The following is a 23,783-nucleotide window of genomic DNA, read 5'->3' as shown; positions in this document are numbered from 1 at the left end:
TACAGGCTCTTCCCAGATAGCTTCTGGTCTAAGTGTTCTTTGCTTCTCTAGTCTATGGCTCTAGTGCTGTGGGAGGGGTGTAGGCAAGCCATTGGGAAGGGGTGATTGGGAAAGGTTATGGAGTAGATTGATCTGGATGAGTCATTTGGCTGTACCTTCAATAAACCCTCACCTCCGAAAACATTTTTAAAAATCTCTTCCTTTCTTGAATAATGAGTGACATTTAATCCCATATAGAATTACAGTGTCACCGCACCTAAAATCCGGTTCCTAGCATGAAATGGAGTATATTTGATTGGGTCTTTAAAAATGTGAACTTCAAATCTTTTCATTTTCTCTTTTCTTCAGATGGTATTGTCGAAATATGAATAGGAGTAAGGCAGAGCAACTCCTTAAAAGTGAAGTAAGTGACTATGTTATTTTGGTACCAAAATAGTTTTTGTTTTTACCATAAACACAGGGAGGTAGATGTTGATATTAACTGTGTTATCACCTTTTCTTATGCAGTTCAGTATTGAACTGAGTCATCTTTTTCCTTTCTTGGAACTGTAATTTTTTTTATAAGTGATTTATGTTGACAGTATGTGGTACCATTTTTATGCTTGTGATAATTAGGGAGGTGAAAAAAGTTTCATAAAATAAGGTATGTCTTAAAGGATAAATCTACTAGTTATCTTAATGCTCTTAAATTAAATGAGGTAGCATAGCAAATTAAAAAGAGTGAGGGAGACATAGGTTTGTTTCAACTAGCCAGCTCTGATAAATATTTCATAGATGTTTTAATATAGTTTTATGAAATATCATAAACATATTTATATGAAATATCAGTTTATTATAACACAAAATATTTTATTATAATTTTATTTATTATAAATAATTTTTTATAAAATAGTTTTATATATGAAAATGTTTTCCAGAGCTGGTTAGTGGAAAAGGACCTCTGACTTTTTGATTTGTTATGCATTTAATTTAAGAGCATTAGTATAACTAGCATATTTATCTTTTAAAACATGTGTGTGTATAAAACCTAGACCTAGAACATATTACTTAGCCCTTCTAGACTTCAATTTTTAACAATTTTTTAAATTTTAATTAATTTCAAATTTTAACTATTTTTAACCTGATGAAATCTACTATTCCTTTTAGATCTATGTCTCTATAGTGTAAGTATAGCATAAGCTAAATAACTAATATAGCTTAAACTATTTTTATTTATTTTTTATTTTTTGGAGGGGGGGAAGGTAGGGCAATTGGGGTTAAGTGACTTGCTCAAGGTCACATGGCTAGTTTTTTTTGTGTTAAGTGTCTGAGGCCAGACTTGAACCCAGGTCCTCCTGACTCCAGGGCCAGTGCTCTATTCACTGTGCCACCTAGCCGCCCCATAACATAGCTTAAACTAAAGAATAGTTATTGATGGGTTGTGAATGTGGGTCATTGCCCTTAACAGAAATAGGAAAGTTTGGAAGAAGGATACATTTTGAGGGACATGCAGGGAGAGCTGGACAGAAGGCAGTTGGTGTTGCAGGACTGGCTTTCAGGAGAGAGACTGAGGCTGGGTAGATTTGGAAATAGTTTGCATACAGCTTATTAAAGCTCTTGTATAAGATCACCAAAGGAGTCAGTGTATGATTAGGACTTCACTTAGGGAATAAGAGATTGTCACATTATCTTTAACTGTGAATAAGTAAGAATGAAATCTGCCTGTTTACCAATATTCTATGAACACTGGCTTACTGTGCCTCTGTTTCCTCATATGTGGGAATAATGCTGCTAACCATTTGCTTTCCTGAAAATTGAGGAATGTCCTTCTTTCTTAAAGAGAGGAACTTGGAAAATTGCCATATGAGCAAAAAGTCATATTGAATTAATATTTCAAAGATTAAATTAAAAGAGAGAGTGAAAGTAAAATATTATAGAAGAAATTTTTTTACTAGTTACATGCATTGCCAGCCAGGACTTAAAGAAAATAAGAGCAGACTTCATTTCATGGGAATTTCCATTTGTGGGAAATGGTAAGGGCATTTCCTATAAATGTTTCTGTGACTTATCATAGGTTTGATATGGAGAACAATAAGAAGAGGAAGTAAGGAGGGATGGAATAGGTCTGGGTGGAAGTGGCATTAAATATAGGCAGTTCAATGTAAAATTTATGTACTAAAAAAAGTGTGGATTAATTGCAAGGTTATTTTATCAATTTCATTTTTTATGTCATGATTTGTAGTCTATGGCAATAAAACATGTTTTGTGTTTCAATATTAGGATAAAGAAGGTGGTTTCATAGTGAGGGACTCCAGTCAACCAGGCATGTACACAGTTTCCCTTTATACCAAATTTGGAGGGTAAGTCATTCAAACTTTATCTAGAGATTGTTTGAATTTCTTTTGTAGACTACAAGATTCATAAAATCCAAACATACTTATTATATAAATGTTTTTAAAAATATGGATTTCACCTCTAGTACCAGTTCTATTATTTGTATTCATAATTTCAATATTTGTTCCTATAGCCTCTGGACAATCTAGTTGCAAATAGTTAATTAATGGAATCTAACCCTTTAAAATGTTATTGTTGTTTTAAAACCAGAAAAATACAAAGAATATGTAGAATTTTTAGAGGACATAGAAATAAATTGGATTTTTATTGATTAAAAATTAACATATATTTAAAATATTTACATGTATATCAGGTTTTATTATTTTATAATTTTAAATTCTTACTTATGTATTTAAATATTTTATTGATGGTTAATAAGTTTAGATACAATTTTGAGTGGGTTTTTCCATATCCATGTATTTTATTTATATTTGATAGTCTGCAAAGTAGATAAGTGCTTATTTTTACATCTTAGCATGTCGCCTGATGCCATTATTCCTGATAACCTGTCGTCATGTTATTGTGCATGATGTATTTTATGGAAGAGGTCTCTCTCTGGACAACAACAAAGTATGACATGTTTTTGAGAAAAAAAAGTAATCTTTTGGATTATGAAATCTTAAGACTGAAATTTATGAGGAAAACTTCTCATAGAGCTTACCTTGCTATAAATGTAACTCTTACATTCAAGTATTTAAAATTTGTGCTCCCTTTTGAGTCATATGAATATAGAACCACAGACTCTCAGAGTTAGAATGGATCTCATAGTTTATAAGTATTCCCTCTACAGTCTCCTTGACAACTAGCCATTCAGATTGCCCTTGAAGAGACTGAGCAGTGGAGAACTCACTACCCTGAAGCAGTTAATTCTTTCTTTTGATGGTTACAAAAAATGTTCCTTATTTATCTGAAATCTGTATCTATAAGTTTTTATTTTTATTAATTATTATTCATCATTATTATTTTTATTGTGTCTGTCTTCTTGGACCTAAGCAGACCAGTTCTAATTTTTCTTCCACATGACAGTTCTTCACATACTTGAAGACAGCTATCATGTCTCCATGAAGGATTTTTTTACTAATTTTAATGGTCATCATGCCATTACTCCTAATAAGTTGCTGTTTGCTAGTAATCTCAGTTCTTTTTCATGTGAATTATTGTCTAGTTTTACCTTCAAATCCTGTACTTAGACAACTGATTCTTTGAACCCAAGCATAGGACTTTATGTTTATTAAAATTAAAATTTATTTTATAAAATTTTGTTAATCTTTATAGCCTTTCAAAATAGTTTGGGATCCCAATTCTCTCTTTTAGTGGGTTAGTGAGACATTCTAATTCCATTCATCTACAAATTAGATAAGCATATTATCTATGCCTTAATCCGTGGAATTGATTTTTTTAAATGTTGAAACAGAGAATCTCTGGATATTTCACTGGAGAATCTCCTCCAGATTGACATTGATCAAAGCTTTAATCAGTACTTTTTTGGTCTAGATATTCAGCCAGTTTCAGATTCACTTAACACTCTCCAGCTGATTTTTCTCCATATTTTCCACAAGGATATTGTGAGAGACTTTGTCAGATGCCTCATTCAAACCCATATATGGAATATCCAAGGCATTCTCTTGATCTACCAGTCTGTTTTTTAAAAATACAAAAAATGAGGTTAATTTGGTATTATGACCTGCTCACAAGTAGCCCTTCTTAAGTCTTTGTGATTACTACTTGTAATGTAGTACATATGTTCTGGATGTCAGGCAGTCACATGAAAGGTACATTTGTTATTCTATGTATACTTAATCCAATTTGGATTTTTCAGGACACAAATCAGGATACACCTGAAGGACATTTTGAAGGACTGTCAGCATATATACAAGTTTTAGCAAGATAATATTTTATTTGTAATAATTCCAAGTCCTTATCCAAGTCTAAGAGCCAAATCTTCTTTGAGATGTACATTAAGCTCTTATGTGAACTGCTTCAATAAGTCATAAAATTTGTAATTCAGTACTGGTAAAGATGAATTCTTTTTTTAAAATTTATTTTAGGGAAGGTTCTTCAGGATTTAGACACTATCATATAAAGGAAACAACAACATCTCCAAAGAAGTACTATCTAGCAGAAAAACATGCATTTAATTCGATTCCTGAAATTATTGAATACCATAAACACAATGCAGCAGGTAAATTTTTCTGATTTTTTTTCAAATGTGTTTTTCTAATATAATTAATGACATGATCAAGTTTAAGGGTTCATCTTTCAGAAAATAAAATTTTGCAATTAGTGTAAAGTATGATTAAAATTTGTTTAAAGTATTTTGAACTTTGAAAATGATTTTTATATAGAATAACCATCATTTTGCATAGCATATCATATATGTGCATGTGTTTGTGTGTGTATCCACACATATTCGAAACTAAGAAATGCTATTGAGCCCTTAGAAGCCTGACTTGAGCCCTGAGAAGCCTGACTTCCTCTGTTACGACAGTGAATTATTCTAATATCTTCCTTCTTTAATTTAACCTCCTATCTTATATTATTCACTATTTAATTAGTAGTGTCACTCAAATTTTCCTTTATAATTCCAAGATCAGCCTGCTTTAAAGGATAATAATTATTTACAATTAGCAAGAACATCTGTATACATTCAATTCATATGCCAAAATCCTTAAACTGAGAGTTAGTCAAAATTTGTTGGTTGAGTTTTAGGTCCCCTTAAGTATGGAATAAAATTTAGCTGACAGATTTGTTTGCACTATTTATTGGTTTAGGAAATGCTTTCTTTATGGATTATACAAAGGTTAGTGTTAACTAACTTTTCTCAAATCAAATAATACTTCACTCCCACTATGGAAAAGGCTAGTTTAGATAGAAAGGAAGAAATATGGAAAGGTGATGCTTTGAAAATGGGACCAACAAGGAATAAAAATTAATGACAGTCCTCCCTCTCCCAAGGCCAAAAAATCATTTAAATCTCCTGAATTTAGTCACTATTCACCAAAGGCCTTGTCACTGTCAGGTGCTTGAAAGTCAGAAATGGAAATGGTTTTATCGATAGAAATGATACTAAAGAGGATGCATTCCTTCTGTCTTGTCACTGCACCCTTAGGACTGTTGGGCCTTTCCATCTGCCTGGCATCAGAATTCTCCTTTATGTGTTATCTTACTCTATTAGACTGTGAACTCTTCCAGATCAGGGACTTAGAACAGTGTTGGCATATAATAAGAATTTAATAAGTGTTTTCTCACAGGTGGAGGATTCTTATTCTATTATAATGTGATCTTATTATCTAAATAAATTTAAATTCTAAGGAAATAAAATTGCATTCATTATATAGGAATCTTCAATCTATAGGAATGCTAAAAACATTTCTAATGCATACATTATACTATGTAAATTCACAGACATATACATATGATATAACAAATTGTTTGGCATTCTGGCATAGTCTAGGATATTACTATAGTTATTCCTTCCATGTCACAACTTCCCCATCATGGTTTTGATACACTTTGGGTTGGCATAAAAAATTAAATGGGAATTTTGGGGGAGTTCTGTGGAAGCTGCAGAGGACACATGAAGGCCAGCAGATGACACAGTCTAGAACCAAAACTTAACCCAAATTTTAAAATAAGGTACTGTAAATACCCCATAAAAGAAAAAATTCAGACTTCTCTGGTACAAAGGGCGGGCCAAAACATTTTGTATGGATTTTTGAGATTGTGGGGGCACCACACCCCTAATCCCTGCAATGTGGAAGGAACAACTGCATTTAATTGAATAATAGGACTCTACATGACCTTTTCTTTGAACATGCTAAGTGCTTAGGGGCCCCTGGTCTACATTCCTGGAACCTGGACTAGTTCCAGGATGTGCCAGGTCAGCCACAGTAGCCACATTTGAAGGGTGCAGCCTAGAGGTGTCTAAAGGACTCGATACCAGAGTTTCCATGGCAGGCTGAGGTGTGAAGATATATGAAGGTTGGTACTATACTTTACCTGAACTTGGCATCACCTCTCACGGCTATGAAAATACTCAGTATACAGTGATCACTTAATAAATATTTGTTTAATTGAACTTTAGGTCCAACACTGCATTCACCCTTTATATTTGAAAATTTTAACATGTTTTCTTATTGGGATTCCTTATAAGGAGTTATATGATTGCTATCTTTTGTATTTGAATATGCTATTGATGTGAAATATCAGTCTGCCTAACCCCTAATTGAAGCCACTTTGTTGCTATTTGTGATTCTTACATGACAGGCATATACACATAGAATTATCCAAAAAGTAATCCTTTACCCTTTATCTTTTATTTCTGCTCTTTTCTTTTTTGGTATTTTTTGCATATTTTCATCTCTTTTCTGTTTTATTCTTATCAGTTTCACTGGCCTTGTCCATTCCATACAAAATTATTCATTTTGTTGCAGGAGGCAGGTTAAAAAAAAATCTGATGTTTACTTAAATTAACTCCATTGTGAGTAACAGATATTCATTATATATCAAAGTTCTTGTGCCAGTCAATGACAAATGCATACTAACCCTAATTCTTTATTAATAGGTCCAATTTTTGTTTTCTCAAGCGAGAAATCTCTGAAAATATTGTTATGTCATAACCATTGTTAACAGCAAACGTTGTGTTCTCTTTTAGGACAGACAGGATTAACAGCCTGCCTGTAGGATTTAGACCCTTCTCCCCCGAAACTGACCAAACAATTAAACAATTTAACAAGTGATTTTAATCAATTAGGGTGAATAAGAATGTGAGATTATATTATAAGCTCCTTGAGTTTGAGGATGAAAATTCTTTTTTATGTATTCCTTCTAGTCCCAAAAGTTCACTAAGTGCTTGTCAAATAAATCATTTATACAGCACTTGAGAAAATGCAAAGTACTTTTTTATGTTATTGTTCAGTAGTTTCAGTCATCTTTTACTCTAAATGACCCCTTTTGGGGTTTTCTTCGCAAAGATAGTGGAGTGGTTTGCTGTTTACATCTCTAGCTCATTTTACAGATGAAGAAACTGAGGCAGACAGGGTTAAGTGACTTTGCACAGTGTCATACAGCTAGTTAGTGACTGAGGCCGAATTTGAACTCAGGTCTTCCAGACTCCAGGCCCTGCTCACTGTGCCACCTAGCTACCCTTGTTTATACATAATCTCATTTAACTCTTGCCCCTCTTCTGTGAGACAGGTAGGATATATATTACCCCAAGGCTTCTAAGGATTTCTAATTTCCTTGGTGGGTACTCTCTTCACCAATATAGATCACGACACTTCTGTTTTAAGAGATAGTTTCATGAATGCTGTGGCCAAAATAATTCATTACTTGATGGTCAACTCTCTGGTGATGAGTATCTCCAAACTTAGCTAGGTTGATCATTGGCCATCACTCACAGTATCCATTGCCAAAGTTACCCTCAAAACCTCTGCAGCTTCATTGATCTTTCCAGAGTGGGAACTTTGCTAGTCTAGCCTTAGAGAATCCAGGGTCACCTTCACTTTCTGGTGAGGTATTGAAGTAGGACTTTGTGGAAGAGTGCAAAGAATTTGTGACTTGACTAGCCAGGCAGTCATGATCTGAGCCCAAACCTTTTGACCTTGTCTAACGTTGTACTCTATTGTTTCTCAGAAAATACATAAATGGATGAATGGAATAGACGAAAGTGATTGTGTAAAGTAATAAAGAGGGTTAGTATTAGATGCTCTATTTTAATATATTTTTTCTCATCTTAAGGGCTTGTCACCAGGCTGCGATATCCAGTAAGCGTGAAAGGGAAGAATGCACCAACAACTGCAGGGTTCAGCTACGGTAATATTTCTCTTTAAATTTCTTTTGGGCGGCTGATCACAAAACAAGCTCAAGGTGTAAAAAATTCCAAATAGTGAGACTGACCCCAATAAAGTAGGCACTTCCTTATACTTAGTAGAACAGAATAAGAAGATTGCAAATGAAACATTAAATCTCTTATGTATAGCTTGCTTTCCTTTTTAAGTATATGATTAATACAGAGCAAGAACTTTTAAAAAATTTCTTATCTGCAACCATGAAATGCACTCACCAATATGAATTCAATTTATAGGTATGAATTTGCTATTGCATGTCTCATGTTTTCATAGTAAAGGAATTGTTTTGTTTTTTGAGGATGTTAAATGCTAGCATCATATTAGACTTTATACAAATTAAGGCAATGTCTGTGTTCTCACTGTTATATTGTTTGTTCATAAATGTATGGGGGGGAAAGATATTTATCAAATTAATCATAATAATTAGAAGCTCCTTCAGGGTAGAGACTATCCATGTGTCCCCAGCATCTAACTCAGTGTACATTCAGTATAAATTCACATTCGTTGTTCGGTTATTCAGTACCTTCTAGCTCAAAATCTATGATCCTATGATTCCGTTTTGCTCACAGTAATGCCATACTGTGGTCCTCATATTTTAATATCTTCTTTCTTTTTCATACAGAGAAATGGGAAATCAACCCCTCAGAACTGACCTTTATGAGGGAATTGGGAAGTGGACTCTTTGGGGTAGTCAGGCTTGGCAAATGGCGGGCCCAGTACAAGGTGGCGATCAAAGCTATTCGAGAAGGAGCAATGTGTGAAGAAGACTTCATTGAAGAAGCAAAAGTGATGATGTGAGTCTTGGCCTTTTCTTTTGACTCAGCTATATGTACATGTGATGGAAGGAGTTTCATTCAATAACTTTGTTTTTGATTTCTGCCTTTCTAGGAAGCTAACTCACCCCAAATTAGTTCAGCTTTATGGTGTGTGCACTCAACAAAGACCCATTTACATTGTCACGGAGTTCATGGAATGTGGTTGTCTTCTGAACTTCCTTCGACAAAGACATGGTCATTTCAGTAGAGATGTTCTGCTAAGCATGTGTCAGGATGTATGTGAAGGAATGGAGTACCTGGAGAGGAACAGTTTCATCCACAGAGATCTGGTAATTTTATGTCAGCTTCTCAGCCAAACTTTCTGGTGATGAGTAGCTCCAAACTTAGTTGGTCTGGTTCCTAGCCAACATTCACAGCATCCATTGCTAAGCTTATCCTCAAAACCCTTGCAGCTTATAATTTAGGATTCAGAATTAGTGGTGGAATTGTTCAGAATTAGTGGTGGAATTGTAAGGCTATTAGTTCTACACAGGTTTTTTACTTTGGTATAATTTGTTAGAAATAGTTGTGGGCAGTAGTGTGTGTTTTTCAACACTTTAAAAAATTCATTTTTATTCTTAATTCAACAAACACCCAATAAAATAGTCACTTCCTTGTACTTAGTAGAACAGAATAAGTAGATTGTGTATGAAACATCAAATCTCTATAATGTAGATCTTACTTTTCTTTTTAAGCATATGATTAATTGAACGTGTAACTTTCAAAGATGCCTTGCTTGTCTTCTGGGTGATTCTTTCTGATCTTCTGTTTCATTTTTCATGCATTTAAAAAAATGGATGAATAAAATCTCTTTTCTTTTGTCTCTCCTTCTCTCCACTCCCCTCCAGTTAAAAAAAATCAAAAGCCCTTGTAACAAATAGGCATAGTAAAGCAAGACAAACTCCCGCACTGGCCACATCCAAAAAGTATGAATATGAGTAGCATGCTTCATCTTCTGGAATTATGGTTGATCATTGATTGATCAGAGTTCTTAAGTCTTTCAAGGCAGTGGTGTCTTAATAGCCTAACATGACTTCATCGTTCCTTTCCTTCTGTTTTCTATCTTTGTTTTTACGTTTTTGTTACCAAGTTCTTTGAAAACAAATTTTTTTCTGAGTTAGGATTCAGGGCTAAGGCTGACTTAAAGAGGTTCTGTATCGTCTCCTTCTACCTCTTGAGACTTGTGAAACACAGAAAGCTCTTTTTCTCCTAAAAAAAATCTCAGATGAGGTTTCACCCTAATTTTTAGGAATTTGTAGATAGCCTGTGGTACAGGTACCCTTTCGTGCTTCTGAGGCAGTTACTGAGACACACTACCACCCACTTCATGGTTTCATTCTTACTCTCTCATACTAACTCATCTCCCTTCCTGTCCACATCTCTGTCTTGGGAGATCTCAAACTTTTTTGGAAGTCATGGCAATTTGCTGAAGCTTATGGACTCTTTCTCAGACTAATGCTCTTAAATGCATAAAACATACCTAGGATTGCAAAGGAAATCAACTATATTGACAGAAAGATGTAATTTTTCCCCATTCAAGTTCGTGGACTCCCTGAGCCCTATCCATGGGCCCATTGGGGATCCTTGAAACCTGGGTTAAGACTTAACCCATGCCCTATCTCTCCTTCTTTCCTTCCTTTCTTCTCTTCTCATTCCCTTTCCCTTTTCCCTTATGTATTACTCTACATTCTTCCTCTTATTCCTTTATTTCTCTTTAAGAGCCTCAAATGGTCTTGCTCCTGACTCTCAGGGATAAGGAGATATTATGACCTTTGAACTAGAACTTTCTGCTTATTCCGGAGCTGTAATTATCTTGCTAACATTTGGTCCTGTTTGTAGATTGATGTCAATTTCCTCTGGATCCACAGTCAGGTTAAATGAAGCACATTTGGTTGTTATCATGTTTAATCCTTTGAACTAATGTTCTTCCTCTTTTTGAAGTTCATAAATTAATGAAAAACTAGTATACACTTGCAAACCAAAGCTGTCTAGACAGGGAGTAATTTAGTAACAGGAAGAACTGTTCTTTCCTGGTACCATTTATAGAGATAAAGAGAAAAAAACATTCCATTTGTTAAATTAATTTGTTAAATAAATTCCATTTATTGAATGCCTATTATCCAGGTCACTCTGGCAGGCACTAAGGTTGACAAAGCCAAATAATGATAAAGTTTAGTCTCAGTTCATGAGTTGGTTAATATTCCTGAATTGCTTCTTTTTTTTTTCTTTATGATTTTTTTGTTCCTAGGAATTACTTGATGAGTGGGTTCGATAGGGCAGGCATATACTCAGGAATGAATGTGACATAAGAATAAAAGATATTAATAAAAATTCAAAAAGAAAAGAAAGATGGCTGAGTCCCTATCCTCATATATTTCTCAAGAAGATAAAATCTGAGACAATGATATCTATCTACAGATATTTGAAAAGTGGTCATGTTGAAGAGAGTCCAGACCTGTTTTGCTTGGATCTAGAGGTTAGAACTAGGAAAAACAGGTACAAGTTGTAAAAGAGGTACTAGGTTTGCTATCATAAGAAATGACCAACTTTCCCCAGTTGATAAGTGGTCAAAGGATACGAACTGGCAGTTTTCAGATGAAGAAATTAAAGCTATCTATAGTCATATGAAAAAATTATCTAAATCACCATTGAAGGCAGCAAGGTGGCGCAGTGAATAGAGGACCGGCCCTGGAATCAGGAGGAACTGAGTTCAAATCTGACCTCAGACACTTAACACTTGTTAGCTGTGTGATCTTGGGTAAATCACTTAACCACAGTTGCCCTCCAAAAAGCAAAAAAAAAAAATAATAAATCACCATTGATTAGAGAAATGCAAATCAAAACAACTCTGAGGTACCACATCATACCTATCAGATTGGCTAACATGATAAAACAGGAAAATGATAAATGTTGGAGAAGATGGTGGAAAATTGGGACACTAATGCATTGTTGGTGGAGTTGTGAACTGATCCAACCATTCTGGAGAGCAATTTGGAACTATGCCCAAAGGGCTATAAAACTGTGCATACCCTTTGGTCTAGCGCTACTACTTCTTGGTCTGTATCCCAAAGAAATCATAAAAATGGGAAAAGAACCCACATGTACAAAAATATTTATAGCAGCTCTTTTTGTGGTAGCCAATTATTGAAAATTGAGGGGATACCCATCAACTGGGAAATGGTTGAATAAGTTGTGGTCTATGAATGTAATGGAATACTATTGTTTCATAAGAAATGATGAGCAGGCAGACTTCAGAAGAAACCTGGCTTTACATGAACTGATGCTGAATGAAGTGAGAAGAACCAGGAGAACATTGTACACAGTAACAGCAATATGGTGTGATGATCAACTTTGATAGACTTAGCTCTTCTCAGCAATATGAGGTTCTAAGATGATTACAAAAGACTCATGATGGAAAATGCTATCCACATTCAGAGAAAGAACTATGGAGTATGAATGCAGATTGAAGCATACTATTTTCTCTCTCTTTTTTTGTTTCTTCTTTCTCATGGTTTTTTCCTTTGGTTCTAATTTTTCTTTACAAGATGACTAATGTGGAAATATGTTTAATATGATTTTACATGTATAGCCTATATGAGATTGCATGCCACTTGGGAGGGGGGGAGCAGAGGAAGAGGGAGAAAATTTAGAACTCAAAATCTTATAGAAGTCAATGTTGAAAACTAAAAGCAAGTAAATAAAAAAAAGAAAGAACCAAAATTAGAGCTACCTAAAAGTAGAATGGGCTACCTTGTAACTTAGTGGGTTCTCTCTTATTCAAGGGGTCAAGACGACTTGATCCCTTGGCAGACACATGGTCAGGTATATTGCAGAGAGGCTTCTTGTTCAAATACTGGTTGGACTCAATAGCCTCTGAGTTTACACTTCCGAGATTCTGGGCATTAGGCCAAGTATTTTCTCTTCGAGGCAGCTAGGAGGCAAAATTATATTTCTGCTTTCAGGAATATTTCATTTTGGTACATTGAACATTTGTGTTCCATGTTTCTCTCTTTGTGTGATTGTATCTGCTGCTCTCAGCTGTTGAATGGCATCTTGGAATAAATGGAAAATGCCCCATGTGATGCTGCAGCTGTGGCCATAAACCTGATTGGGGAAGGGCAATTCCTTTATTTCATTCAGTCACTTAGTCACAGGTAAACACTGTGCAATAACAGTGCCATATGCTGACATATTGAGTGCAACTAGCACTGAAATTGGATTTTGGATCTTTGACAAATCTTAGGAACAAAGTGGGAGTGATAAAACTTTCCTGAAAATTCTGAATATTCTATGAATGTAGGCTCAAGGTTAGAATGTAATGTTTCTGTGTTCCTATCCTACTCGGTGTAGCTATATTGCTTTCTCTCCTTCCAACCACCCAGAGTTATCTGTTTGGGGAAGAATTTTGGGGAGTAAGGATGCATAGTATATAGATGAAGAGGCCAAGTTTAAAGGTGAAGAAGGGGAGCTAGAATAAAAGAATTGTTTATGACCACAATTTAAATCTTCATCTTCACTGCTTTCCAGGCTAAACTTTTCAGAGTGATTTTGGTCTTAAAACATTTATAAATATAAAGCCACGCCATTCAGATTTTGTAAAAAAATATGTTCTAATTTCAAGGACTCCTAAAATGTAGGCAAAAATATTTTTATCGCAGCACTTTTCGGGTAGCAAAGAAGTGGAAAGAATAGATACCCATCATCCGAGGAGTGACGAAACAAACCGAAAAATGCATATAATAGAATATTGTTGAGAAGTATAAAATAATGAACAAGCCAAACGTGGAGAGTCTGATATGAACCTGATCCCAAGTGAAGTAGGCAAAACCAGGAAAACATGCACAATGGCTCCAATAGTGTTCAGTGTCAGTGGAAAGAGCAATAAATTAACCAAAGCAAAAAAAAACTTATGTGATAATTTTATTGTCTATCTGAAAGGAAAATAGCAAGTTGTGAATAGTAGATCTGCAGTTTCAGGTACAATCAACTTTTTTTTATTGTACTGTATTATGGAAATTCTTATTTTATTCCATAAATTAAAAATAAAATATATTTAAAAAGAAGTTAAATAAGAGATAAAATAAAACTAAAAGTGCTTCAATTTATAATGACCAAACTTGATCCCAAAGACCTATGATATGACACCTTTCCCCAAATCTTTGCAGAAGTGGAAGCCCATGGGGGTGGGTTACTGCATATAGCATAAGTTTTTTGGTATGTAATTTAATTTTTCAGAACATTTTTTTGTCTTTTGTGGAAAATACAGTGAGAAATGTAGATGACATAAAAAGAAAATATATTAATAAAATTACTATTTTTTTTTTTATTTAAAAGTTGGGTATTACTATAGGAATCTTATTTTGCCAGTAAAGGCCTTATGGGGTTTTTCCTTTGGCATTTCTCTCAGGCAATAAAATAATTTAGGGCTTGATTAAGACTTCAAAACAATGTTAAACAAAACATAAATCCCATAACAAACAATTTTTTAAAAGCATACTTTGTAAGTTAAGGCTCTGTGGTATTTCCCTTGATAGAATATCTTTCCCTCAAATTATTACCATCAACAAATTTGTGTTCTTGGCCATATTCTCATTTTGATGTGTGCTAGAAGAGAATTCATATCATTAAAGGAAGAAACTTTAGCTCAGGAGAAAAATAAACACATCTTAGTTCATACATAGCTCCCCAGAAGATTTCATATGATTATGATGATTTTTGGATGGAAAAATTGAACACAAAATTAATAACGTTCAAATAGAAGAATGGTGCCTAGAGAAGGGAGGTACCCTTTGCTTACCTCATCACCTCTTTCTTTCTGTTCTTTCCCCTCCTCTCCAACCACCCTTTTTGCTCTATGTTAATTGATTCTTATGGAAATATAATTTATGTAGCACCAGGTTTTCTGAGCTTTTTATAGGTTAGAATGAGCTCTTCTGTGAGAAATTTGGGGCCAAGAGCTCCAGACATGTCCTGGTCCTAACGTTGTTTGAATGTCAAAGGACAAGAAGGATGGATATGCACTTAACCTGACTGATGCAGAAAGTTACCAGAACAACTGGGCCTTTTAGCTTAGTCATCCTATGTCTTAGACTAAGACCACAGTCAACCACCCAGGCACTTAATCCAAACAAGCCACCCCCTCTGCACTTACCTTCAGTTCTATTAAGTAAGACGCGTTTTGTAAGTGTTCTTTCCAATTGAAGTTCAAGTTGTTATTGTCAGTTCAGAGGACAAGAACTATGTTTTGAAATAGGAAACTACAAAGAAAAAACTTGATGGAAATGGTTTGTTGTATGGCAAAGTATTATTTGTTGTAAGGAATCTACACAGTAAGTATTTAAGTTGGCAATACTATGAGAAAAAATGGAAACTTTTCTCACAATTTTCTGCTCAATTTTCTTTCCTTAAGAGATGTCATTTTTATTAGATTCTTTGCAAGCATTTTGATGTTAGTGCATATGTGTAATAGGCAAGTCTTGTTTATTTAGGAAATATTCTACTTACCACACTATGTATGTTTGTTAAGCAAAATTTATGTAAAAACAAAATTGCTTATAAATTTTCTTTTATCTGCAATTATATAATCAGCACATCTAGTGAAATTCATAGGGTCATAGATTTAGAGCTAGAAGGGACCTTATTAAGTCTACTCCCTCCCCAATTTCACAGTAAATTGTGGCCCAGAAAAGTGAAATGACTGATCCGAGGTGACACAGCTAGTAAGTGAGGCTATTCAGTGGTATTCAAATCTATGTATGACTCCCAAATTCAGTGCTCTACCACACACATGTTCCCTCTCCAGCACATCCTTTGATTACTACTGCCTTAGATGTTATAATGCTCATGGAGTGGGTAGTAAATATAAATGAGAAGAATCAGCACTGATTTCTCATTTAAACTTCTGCTGAAAACATGATGATGATTAAATGCAAATTGGTTTTACATAGTACTTTCAATTTGACTGCCTTGGAGCTGGGGTGGTTGCTTCAGCTATGTTGTGGTTAGTCAGAATGTGGCACATCGAGCAAAGGAATGAACCACCTGTTTGTAGCTTAGTTATTACACTTCCAAGAATCAATCCATAGAATGCTGTAGACCTAGCCCTAGTGAGAATCGGGCTTCATGACCTTAATTTTAAGATACAATAGCAATAGAATGATCTGACAATATAATGAAAATAACATTGGAAGGAAAGAGACTGGGCTGACTGCCTGACTAGCACTAGGTTGGATATTGAAGCCTAGGAAGGTGATAAAGTAAGAAAGTCAAACTCTGCATGTATGATTTACCAGGTAAATGTTGCTCATCAGATATAGTTGTGTGACCAAAAGTCTATTATTCCAAAAGTCTGTCATGCTTTTTCCTTTTTGGTGAACTTTGGGCTATACCAAGGTAGAGCTGAAATTATCATGAGTTTTTGTGGTAGAGCTTCTTTTTATTTTTATTTATTTATTTTTTGCTTTTTGGAGGGGGGAAGGTAGGGCAGTTGGGGTTAAGAGACTTGCCCAAGGTCACATGGGTAGTTTTGTGTTGTGTCTGAGGCCGGATTTAAACTCAGGTCCTCCTGATGCCAGGGCCGGTACTCTATTCACTGTGCCACCTAGCCGCCCCTAGAGCTTCTTTTTAACTAATATAGCATAATCCTTTTGTTTTGCAGGCTGCCAGGAATTGTTTAGTGAATGAGTCAGGAGTTGTGAAAGTGTCTGACTTTGGAATGGCAAGGTAGGAGTGAGTTTGAATGAATGTTTTCTCTACATTTTCTTGGAATAAAATTTGGTATGGGAACATCTTTTTACTTGGAAATACAAAATATACTTAACTGTTGTATTTGGTAGAAAAAAACACTGGAATATGGATTGAATGAGTTAAAATGTAAAATAAGCACTGTATCAATGCTATGATGATGATTCATTTCACTTGGATTCAGAAGACCTATGTTTCTCTTTTTTCTGCTGCATTATTAACTCTAGGTCTTTGAGAAAGCTATTCAGCCTCAATTTCCTCATCTGTAAGATGGAAATAATAGCTTCCACCACCTTTTTTTTTTATAGCATTGTTGTCAGGATCAGATAAGGTCATGTATGTATGTATATGGGTATGTTGTGTGTATTGGAAGAGAGAGAAAGAGAGAGAGTCTTGTAGCTTGAGTAGATGGAAAGATCAAATGAAAGCTTTTGAAGAATGGGGGAAAGGTGGTTATATTTGTAGGCAAAGAACCAGTAAATAAGGGAAGATTGGAGATGATCAAGATAGGGAGAGGAGAGGAGTGGAAAAACTGGCAGCTTCGTAAAGGAGAGAGTGTCGGGCATGGGATCAAAGGTTCTTGAGAGGAGTTGGTCTTGGCTAGGGAGAAGGGCCATCTCTTCATCAATGACTAGAGCAGAGAAGGAGAGATATAGAGGATTTGGGGTGGGGGAGATGGAGTCAAAGAGAAGAGGGAGCTCATAATGGATGATTTCTGTTTTCTCATTCCAAGTGTGAGGTGAGGTCCTCTGAGAGAGGAACAGCTTGAGAAATGAAGATTTGGAACAACGGCTATAAGCATTGTGATAGAGAGTGCAGTGGGGAAGAATAGAAGGGTTCTGCTAGCTAGTTGGTAGAATCAGTAATCATTAGAAACGTCTTCACAGATCAGATGTCTTCTTAGGTATCACAGGAGGTTAATTATTGTGCTCAGTTATAAATGTTCTTGAATTATGAAATCTGCCTTGTGATGCTAATCACCCTGAACCACTAGGTGGTAGTATATCTCATTAAATGCTTTGTAGCCCCTTTCTCTCCCAAAACCTCATTATAATGTTATTTTTCGTAGAAATCTGCTTAAAAGGCTAAGTCTTGAGTGCATCTTCTGAAGGCACATGTTTATCTTATTCCACAATTAAAATAATAGAATCTTAGAGCTAGGAGGGTCTTGAGAGATCATCTATTAGAATTCTCCCATTTTACAAATGAGGAAATTGAGGCCCAGGGGATCTTGATACAATTTACCTGCCAAAGGTTTGCTATTAGTAGCAGAACCAAGACTTAAAGTCTTTTTTTTTTTAAGCAATCGGGGTTAAGTAACTTGTTCAAGGTTACACCACCAGTTATTTCTGGGTGTGGTGCTAAGTATCTGAGCCTGGATTTGATCCCCAGGTCATCCCGACACTGGAGCCGGTGCTCTTACTCACTGAGCCACCTGGCCGCCCCTAAGCAATTGGAGTTAAGTAACTTGCTCAAGGTTACACGGCCCGGTGTTTCTGGGTGGGTGCTAAGTGTCTGAGCCCTTACTCGCTGTGCTACCTGGCCACCCCCGAGACTTAAAGTCTTTAGACACAGGACCTTCTGACTTTTATTCTGTTCTTTTTTCTGTGTGCTGGATACTTCGTATAAAACACGTTCGTATTGCTGTAATGCTATGTATTCAAGTAGCACCTCAAATCAATCATGAGAGTCCTCATTGTCATTGTTCAGAACAGAATACGTAGTGTGAGTTCTTGATATGTTCGTTTTAGATATGTCCTGGATGACCAGTATACCAGTTCTTCAGGTGCTAAGTTTCCAGTGAAGTGGTGTCCACCAGAAGTTTTTAATTATTGTCGATTTAGTAGCAAGTCAGATGTCTGGTCATTTGGTAAGCAATTTTTTTTTAAGGTTTCTTCATGACCATTTTGTGGAAGAAATGCTGAAAGGTAACTTGGTGATTTCTGTCGATTTCCAGGTGTGCTAATGTGGGAAATATTCACCGAGGGTCGAATGCCTTTCGAGAAAAATGCCAACTTTGAGGTGGTAACAATGGTCAGCCGTGGCCACAGGCTTTATCGGCCAAAGTTGGCTTCCAGATATGTTTATGAAATGATGCTGAGTTGTTGGCATGAGGTATGTTTTTCCCCTATGTATTTGTTTTAATCCTCTAGAAAGATTTGGTTGTCGTTGGGGTTTTGTGGGTGGTAGGGACTCATTATTTTATAGGCTTTTCTGCCCGTGTATATTTAGTCGTTTCTCGTAGCTCATCCAAGTGAATTTCAAGTATTTACCATCAACTCTCTGCACCAGTGGGGAAGGTGAGTTTGGCTATGACTTAGAATGGGCAATTCTTAGTCCCATAACTCTTGTCCATCAACTATCTGTGACTTAGTAGTAGATAAGTCACACAGGTTCCCACAGCTATTAAGTATCAGAAGTAGAATTTGACTCTAAGCCCAGTCACTCTGACCACTTTGCTCTCCTGTCTCTGGATGAGGCAAACAATGAACTCATCTCTAACTCAGAGCTACTGTCTCATTCTGTATGTAAGTATGCTTGCTACAGGGAACTAGGCTTTTAAACAACTTTTAAACAACATAGTACTCCAGGAATAATTCATGCTGTAGGAGTATTCTCACTCCTCTAGGGATGCCCATGTATATAGAACAGGACTTTATCCAGGAAATAGGGAGTTGGGATTGATTTCCCATACCCTCCTGGGAATTGCTTGGTCCCAGGTGTGATCCCAAACCAGTTGGGCAGCATACTATAGATAGCTGGATGGGGTATCTCTCTAGCCCTCAAAATATATAGATTGATTCTTGGTCTTGCAGAGTATATGCCAGTAAATATTTGGAAATTGCTTAGCTGATAACTGTGCATTGCAGGATGGACTGGAAGAGGGAAACTTGACCTGGGTGGCAGGAGGGAGTCATTTGTAGGTGAATGATATGATGAAAATGGTGTTTTGGGATTATTAGTCTGACTGTGGCATGCAGAATTGATTAAAGGAAGGAAAGGGATGGAGGCAGGAAGTTAGTTAAAAGACTTGTTAGAATAATCTGAGCATATTGTAGGTAGTGAGGGATGCACTGTTAGCATGTTACATTACACAAATCGAGCAAAGACAAATTAGTTTTAGAATGTATTTAAGTATCAAAATATTATTTTCTTTTGGCACAGAAACCAGAGGGAAGACCTTCATTTGAACAGCTGCTACACACAATAGATGAACTAGCAGAATGTGAAGAAACTTTTGGAAGATAAATGGTGCTATACCTGGCAGTTCCCTGATGCCAGAGCACAAAGAAGAATTGTGCTTTGTGCAGAACTTTTAATTTATTTTGCACGTGGATAAACAGCTTATTTGGTTTATTCCAGAAACACTCTAGGCCTTTACTTGAGCGTCCACAGCACCAGAAGTGTGGCTTATTCTCCAGTGATGATAACAGCCTCAAACATAGGAACTACAAACTACAAAAGGACAGCTCTTCAAAGCCCCACACTTCTGGAGTGAAAACTATGTTAGGTGGAAGAAGCTAGTGGTGCCAATAGTAACAACTGAGGTTCAGGATCAGACAGGAATAGAAATGGTGCCATGAGCTAGAAGAATGCCCTACCAGCTTCTCTCCTCGGTGCTTTCTCAGACCTGGAACCCAGGTCTTCATTCTGAAAATAGGTATGGAAAGAAGAACCCAAATCATATAAGTCACCATTGTTGGGGTCATTTTCAATATTATTAAGCATTCTTCAATACTTAGGTGATGTTGTATGGCTGCAAGTGATTCCTCAAAGAACTAATACTGTGTGTCATCTGAATGCAATGCAGAGACACATAGGAGGCATGAGTGGGCAGCAACATAGTGTTACTGAAGAGTTGCACAGAATGTCCAAAGAGAAATATAAGATTGGAAAAGGAGGTGGACCAGTCACATGGCAAGAACGAGGAAGGGGTAACCTTTACACTCTGTTGGCTTCTCTTCAGTATCAAGAGATCTAGAAGAAAGCTATGTAATATTGGGTAAGACCCTATGAGAAAATTCAGTGGGAGGATATGGACTAGAGATGGACAGGATGAGAAGGCACCAATGGATTGCAGTCTGCATTGTGGAAGGGATTATCCACTTTGATAAGATCACAGGTCCATCAAAGTATTATGTGTTATCACAATCCAAATGATTTACATGCTGTATGTATTGTAAATATATACATATACATAAAATTATATATTTATAAGAAATGTGAGTTCTCTTTTGATTTAAAACCCAATGAATTTCTTTTTACAGTTTCACTACTTCCACTTCTTTTCCCTGTCCCCAAGATGCACCATTTCTCCCTTTTCTCTTAGAAGCACAGATGAAAGTAGCATTATTAACATTATCCACTGTTTCCTGGGTTTCCATTCTAGCACTAGGCATTGTGAGAGATACAAAGAGATAGAATCCATGGTCCCTGCCCTGAAGGACCTTTCCTTTGTCTCTACCATCCTTCCTGCTTTCATCCTATATCTTTTCTCCCTTTTACTGCTAAATTCTTTTTTGTTTTTTTTTAAGTTTAGTGTAATATTTTATTTTTCATAGTATTAAACTAAAGCCAAGAAAATATCACATTAACTTAAAAAAACAAAACTTATTTTACTAAGAACAAAATAATACAAACTCTGGTACTGTGTAATAGGAAATTATCAATATTTTACACAATAAACAAAATCACCAATATACCTACTACTTAGTAATAGGCTTTAGCCTTAATGGAAAGGAAACAAATTTCTTGAAAAAAAAAAATGTAACGTGCATATTTTAGTAGTCTCTCTCTCTCTCTCTCTCTCTCTCTCTCTCTCTCTCTCTCTGTTTGTCTCTCTGTCTCTGCTTTTTTGGAGGGGGGAAGGCAGGGCAGTTGGGGTTAAGTGACTTGCCCAAGGTCACACGGCTAGTAAGTATTAAGTGTCTGAAACCAGATTTGAATTCAGGTCCCCCTGACTCCAGGGTCAGTGCTCTCTCTATTCACCTAGCCACCCCACTTTGTATTATTTTTTAATGTGATTTAAAGGCAGCTAGGTGGTACAGTGAATAGAGTGTTAGATGTGGAGTCAGGAAGACCTGAGTTTAAAACCTACTCCAGATACTCATTAGATTTGTGACCCAGGGGAAGTCACTTAATATCTGTCTGCCTCAGTTTCTTCCTCTGTAAAATGAGAATAATAATAGCAGCTACCTTCCAGGTTGTTGTGAGAATAAAATGAGATAATATTTATTTATTTTTTTAAGCAATCGGGGTTAAGTAACTTACTCAAGGTTACACGGGCAGTTATTTCTGGGTGTGGTACTGAGTGCCTGAGCCCAGGATTCAATCTCCAGGTCATCCCAACACTGGAGCCGGTGCTCTTACTCGCTGAGCCACCTGGCTGCCCCTAAGAAATTGGGATTAAGTAACTTGCTCAAGGTTACATGGCCAGGTGTTTCTGGAATATTTATAAAGCATTTTGTAAACCTTAAAGTGCTACATAAATGCTAGCTATTATTATTAAAAATAAATATTCTAAGAAGGGTTCTACGGGCTTCATCAGACTGTTAAGGGGTCCAAAACAAAAAAGATCAGGAACATTTGATCTAATCCAATACCTTCAAGTCATTCAGTGAGTTAGTAACAGAAGAGGGTCTTCAACTCAATCTTTTGACTCTAAATCCAAAACTCTTTCCATTTATATTACATCCCTAACTTGAGCTCTCTTTGAAAGGAAAAACATATGAAAAATAACACTGTATATATTATATGTTTAAGTTGTTGTTTTTTTTTTTTTAAGCAATTAGGGTTAAGTAACTTGCTCAAGGTTACATGGCCAGTTATATTGTGTGGGTGCCAAGTATATGAGGCCGGAACCGATCCCAGGTCTCCCAACGCTGGGGCCAGTGCTGTTACTCACGGCGCCACGTGGCTGCCCCTGTGTTTAAATTTTGAGGAAACCAGATCTGGAATAAAAGTCGGTCTCTACTGGCATCAGTATACTTCAATCCATCATTTTACAGATGACTGCCATGTTCTAGGGATCAGCAGCTTTTATTTGGCAATTAAAGCAAGTGGAAAGTCTGCATCAGGGTATTCTATAGGTATGTTCTTGTCTCCCCACCAAAAGCATGAGCTCTTTCAGGAACTGGGAGGGGGGTGTCTTTCCATTTGCTTATTTTTCCTTTCAACCATAATAAGCTATGTAATAAAAAAACAGATGATACTGGGTAACATTAACTAAATGTTTAAAGACTCCTGAGTGAAAAATGCAGAAAATTATAAGAGGATAAAGTGTACTTAAAAGCAATTTCATTGAAATATTAGGCAGGACATTAGAGACATTTCATGAATTTTAAAATATAAAGAAAAATGTTTGAGAAAAAGAGTTTTCCTAATTAACATCTAGAATTGGTCATCACTGTATCCAGAAGTTTCATTTTTTGTCTGCATGAGAACACTCTAAAGAATGTAGAATATAGAGGTGGCTAGATGGCGCAGTGAATCAGTCCTGGAGTCAGGAGGGCCCGAGTTCAAATCTGGCCTCAGACACTTAACACTTACTTGCCATGTAACCTTGGGCAAATCACTTAACCCCAATTGTCCTGGCTTCCCCCCTCCAAAAAGAAAAAAAAGAATGTAGAATATAGGGCAAACTTTAAACTGTAGCTAATATTTTCTTTCTTCTACATCCCTACTGTTGAACTTTGAGGAAGTAGTTATTATCATAGGGAATATTTCTACCATAAAATGTCACTTCATTTAAAAGAAGTCCTGGTTAGTTTTTCAATGGAAATGCTTTTAAATGAATCTTACTCTATTTTATTTTTCAGCATTTTCACTCAGTGCTCTTTAAATATTTAGTTAACACTAATTTTATTATTATTGTTATTATTATTTTATAGGTCGCTTAGTGAAGGTAAAGGCTAGAATAACAAAATGGAAGAATTTACACAGAATACATAGAAGGAAGTGGCTGGAAAGGAAAGAAATAGGAATGGCAGTAACTGGGATAGTA

General features: G+C 36.0%; 1 protein-coding gene across 3 annotated transcripts in view; it reads left to right on the top strand.

The window, feature by feature from the left end:
* Positions 1 to 21,002, top strand: part of TEC (tec protein tyrosine kinase) — a 122,502-nt gene extending 101,500 nt beyond the window's left edge. For all 3 annotated transcript variants that reach the window (XM_069105187.1, XM_069105185.1, XM_069105186.1), the window contains 10 exons: positions 349 to 403; positions 2,260 to 2,339; positions 4,422 to 4,555; positions 8,113 to 8,187; positions 8,845 to 9,016; positions 9,111 to 9,327; positions 16,695 to 16,759; positions 18,532 to 18,650; positions 18,738 to 18,895; positions 19,946 to 21,002. In XM_069105187.1, the coding sequence (XP_068961288.1) occupies positions 349 to 403; positions 2,260 to 2,339; positions 4,422 to 4,555; positions 8,113 to 8,187; positions 8,845 to 9,016; positions 9,111 to 9,327; positions 16,695 to 16,759; positions 18,532 to 18,650; positions 18,738 to 18,895; positions 19,946 to 20,029 (1,159 nt within the window). In that variant the 3' untranslated portion in view covers positions 20,030 to 21,002. The remainder of the gene's footprint in view (positions 1 to 348; positions 404 to 2,259; positions 2,340 to 4,421; positions 4,556 to 8,112; positions 8,188 to 8,844; positions 9,017 to 9,110; positions 9,328 to 16,694; positions 16,760 to 18,531; positions 18,651 to 18,737; positions 18,896 to 19,945) is intronic.
* The last annotated feature ends 2,781 nt before the right edge of the window (positions 21,003 to 23,783 follow it).

Source organism: Petaurus breviceps, unplaced genomic scaffold (assembly GCF_028583685.1).
Source record: "Petaurus breviceps papuanus isolate PSGF00001 unplaced genomic scaffold, PetGlider_PUasm1.0 76, whole genome shotgun sequence".
NCBI lineage: Eukaryota > Metazoa > Chordata > Mammalia > Diprotodontia > Petauridae > Petaurus > Petaurus breviceps.
This window is presented reverse-complemented; position numbering and strand designations above follow the sequence as displayed.